At 52.3% G+C, this 3,501-nt stretch overlaps 1 protein-coding gene across 1 annotated transcript in view; it reads right to left on the bottom strand.

The window, feature by feature from the left end:
- Positions 1–3,134, bottom strand: part of ATP13A1 (ATPase type 13A1) — a gene marked incomplete at its 5' end in the record, with an annotated part of 40,682 nt that extends 37,548 nt beyond the window's left edge. The window contains 4 exons of the mRNA XM_009994058.1: positions 551–741; positions 1,314–1,420; positions 2,773–2,842; positions 2,979–3,134. Of these exons, the coding sequence (XP_009992360.1) occupies positions 551–741; positions 1,314–1,420; positions 2,773–2,842; positions 2,979–3,134 (524 nt within the window). The remainder of the gene's footprint in view (positions 1–550; positions 742–1,313; positions 1,421–2,772; positions 2,843–2,978) is intronic.
- Positions 3,135–3,501: the final 367 nt, after the last annotated feature.

The following is a 3,501-nucleotide window of genomic DNA, read 5'->3' as shown; positions in this document are numbered from 1 at the left end:
CCAGTGCCTGAAGGGGCTCCAGGAAAGCTGGGGAGGGACTTGGGCCAAGGGCAGGAGTGATGGGACCAGGGGGGATGGCTTGAAACTGGCAGAGGGAGCTGGAGGTTGGACCCGAGGAGAAAATTCTTGTCTGGGAGGGTGGGGAGAGCCTGGGCCAGGGAAGCTGTGGCTGCCCCATCCCTGGAAGTGTCCAAGGGCAGGTTGGATGGGGCTTGGAGCAACCTGGGCTGCTGGGAGGTGGGCCCGCCCCGTGGGTCTGGGTGGTCTTTAGATCATGGAATGGTTTGGATTGGAAAGGACCTTGAAGACCACGTAGACGTTCCACTAGATGGTCTTCAGGGTGGTTCCTCCATCCCTGGAAGTGTCCAAGGGCAGGTTGGATGGGGCTTGGAGCAACCTGGGCTGCTGGGAGGTGTCCCTGCCCATGGTGGGGTTGGATCTAGATGAGCTTTGAGGTCCCTCCAATCCAAACCATCCCATGAATCTCTACAACAACAATCTGAAGATCCAAAAGGAGACTGACTCAATGTCACCCTCCCCAAAAACCCACCAAATCCCCTCAAAATGATCCCCTGGCTCCTCCTGGCAGGAGGTGGGTTTGGGGTACCTACGTTTCAGGCCTGTGCTGGCCTTCTGGGGTGGGATGTGCTGCACCACTTTAGTTCCCCCAAAAATGATGTGTAGACGAGCATCTGCCTGCATGTCCAGGACGTGATCTGGATTCAGATCCTCCACAGGTTCCTGAAGGACAAGGAGAAGACTCAGAACCACCAGGAAACCTCATGGATTCCTTCCTGCTCTTGTGCCATCAAGCTGAAGTTGGCTTGAACTGAACCCCAGACCTCATTTAGGACCTGGTACCTGTGGATATTTTGGGGTTTTTTGGGGATTTGACACCTGGAATTTTGCAAGGGAGGTGATTTTAGGGTTTTTTAAGTCACCCACTGGTAGATAAAAAAACAAGGAGGAACATTCCAGGTTTTCAAATGTTTTGATACTTGTTCCTCCTCCTTCCACCTCTACCCACAGCCAAAGGAACCCAGCTTGGGAATGTGTGGGAGGGAGAGGACATGTCCAACCCCTCCTTGAAGTTCAGACCCAAAGGTGGAGACTTTGCCAGACAAAACCACCATTTTCTGCTTCTCCTTGACCAGAAACCATCAATCACAACCAAGAAGCTACAAGAGAGAGACCAGATGGTTCAGGTCAGAACTTTCCCAACACAGAGATGCGTTTGGCCTGGAAGTGGTTGGAATTTTTTGGCTTTCCCAAGGTTTTAAGGCAGGGAAAAGGACAGAGGGGACTTCCCAGACCTTCATTTGTGGAACAGACTCTCCTGTCAACATGGCCTCATCCACGATGCACCGGCCACGCAGCAGCAACACGTCACAGGGCACCAGGTTCTCATGAGGAGATCGACCTAAAAGGAAGAGATTTCCATGAAAAGCTCCAAGGTTTGAGTGATTCTTGAGATGTTGGTCTGGTGGGAGCCAGTTCTCCTTCAGTTGAAAAAGAGAGACACAGGAGGCACCTGAAATTTCAAGCCCCACCAGCACAATGTGGAGTCACTGGGCAGCAGTGAGAAGGCTGGAAGACTTTTTAGGTCTTTTTAGTTGAAATTTGGATCCAAAGAATTATTTGGAGAAGTAAAAGCTTGGGGAGGAGAGTATGGTGGGAATGGAGCTGGGGGAGGTGGTCAACAGGGGTTGGATGTCAACCAGGGTGTGCCCAGGTGGCCAAGAAGGCCACCAGCATCATGGCTTGTGTCAGCAGAGTGTGGGCAGCAGGAGCAGGGCAGGGATTGTCCCCCTGTGCTGGCACTGGGGAGGTGACCCCTCACAGCCTGGGGACAGGTTTGGGTGAGGAAAGGGACATTGAGGGAGTGGAGAGTGTCCAGGGAAGGGCAGTGGAGCCAGGGAAGGGGCTGGAGAACATGGAGCTGGGGCTGGAGGACGTGGAGAGGGGCGGGAGGACAAGGGGAAGGGGCTGGAGAACATGGAGAAGGGGCTGGAGGACAAGGGGAAGGGGCTGGAGAACATGGAGAAGGGGCTGGAGGACAAGGGGAAGGGGCTGGAGAACATGGAGAAGGGGCTGGAGGACAAGGGGAAGGGGCTGGAGAACATGGAGAAGGGGCTGGAGGACAAGGGGAAGGGGCTGGAGAACATGGAGAAGGGGCTGGAGGACAAGGGGAAGGGGCTGGAGAACATGGAGAAGGGGCTGGACAATTCCTTCCTGGCAAGGGTTGTCAGGGCCTGGCCCAGGCTGCCCAGGGCAGGGGGGGAGTCCCCATCCCTGGAGGGGTTTCCAAGCCCTGGAGATGGTGCTGAGGGACATGGGGCAGTGGGGGCCTTGGCAGGCCTGGGGGTCATGGTTGGACTGGATGATCCTCAAGCTCTTTTCCAACCAAAACTCAAGAGTTTGGTGACTCTGAAGTCATTTTGGTCTCAGAGCTGCTTAGAGATAAGGCCCCTTCACCACATCCTGGGTGTGAAGGAAGGAGCTGCCCTTCCCCTTCCTGTTCTAGAAAGATCCTGTCAGGAGGGGACCCCTCAACTGAACAATCTGAGGGTGATTTTTCCAGGTATCCACCATTTATTTTTTTTTTAACACCAGGTCCCAAAAGATCCATCCCAAAGGATTCATCTCTTGGAACCTTGAATCCTGAGTCCTCCAAACTCCCAAAACCAGGTTTTTATGCCCACTCAAAGTGATTTTCATTTAAACCCCCCCAAAAAGCCTCCTTTTGGTTCAATCCATGATGGAATTCCTTACCAATGGATACAATATCCCCGGGAATAATCTCATCGCTGGAGATCGAGCGCCACTTCCGGTTCCTGTAAACCTGGAAAAGGGAAGGAAAACCCCATTTTTGGAAGATCTAGATGTGCCAAAAACAAGCTTGTAAGAAAATTATGGAAACAAGGGATGAGCCAGAAAGGGAAAAGGAACAAAGTGTCATTCCCTCTGGCTGGAATCACCTGGATCATGTAGGGTTTGTTGCCCATCTTCCGGATCTCCGACATGTTCCTCATCTGTTGTTGGACCAAGGAGGCTTCGAAGGCCACGAGCATGGAGAGGGTGAAGACACTGTAGTACCAGTACTCATCCAGGCACCACAGCCCCACGCAGAACACCTGGAATTCCAGGGAATTCTGGGTCACCTCCAAGTGGGGGAGGCCAAAAAATACCCCTCGGAGGAGCGGAGATGGAGGAGACGCCGAGTGGGTTTTGGAGGGAACGTTCCCCGAGGAGGAGACGTTCCCCGAGGAGGAGACGCCGGAGGGATGAGCCCGATTTGTGACAGGAATTTGGTCTTTTTTATTCAGGAATGTTGTCCCTTTTTAGTCAGGAATTGTGTCTATTATTCAGGAATGTTGTCCCTTTTCTACTGAGGAATTTTGTCCCTTTTTTTATTTAGGAATTTTCTCTTTTTTTTACTCAGGAATTTTGTCTCTATTTTTTAGGGAATTTCGTCCCTTTTTTATTCAGGAATTTTATCCC

Source organism: Chaetura pelagica, unplaced genomic scaffold (genome assembly GCF_000747805.2).
Source record: "Chaetura pelagica isolate M959 unplaced genomic scaffold, ChaPel_1.0 scaffold670, whole genome shotgun sequence".
In the NCBI taxonomy this organism is placed as follows: domain Eukaryota; kingdom Metazoa; phylum Chordata; class Aves; order Apodiformes; family Apodidae; genus Chaetura; species Chaetura pelagica.
The sequence above is the reverse complement of the archived record's forward strand: the minus strand, read 5'-3'. Positions and strand labels throughout refer to the sequence as shown.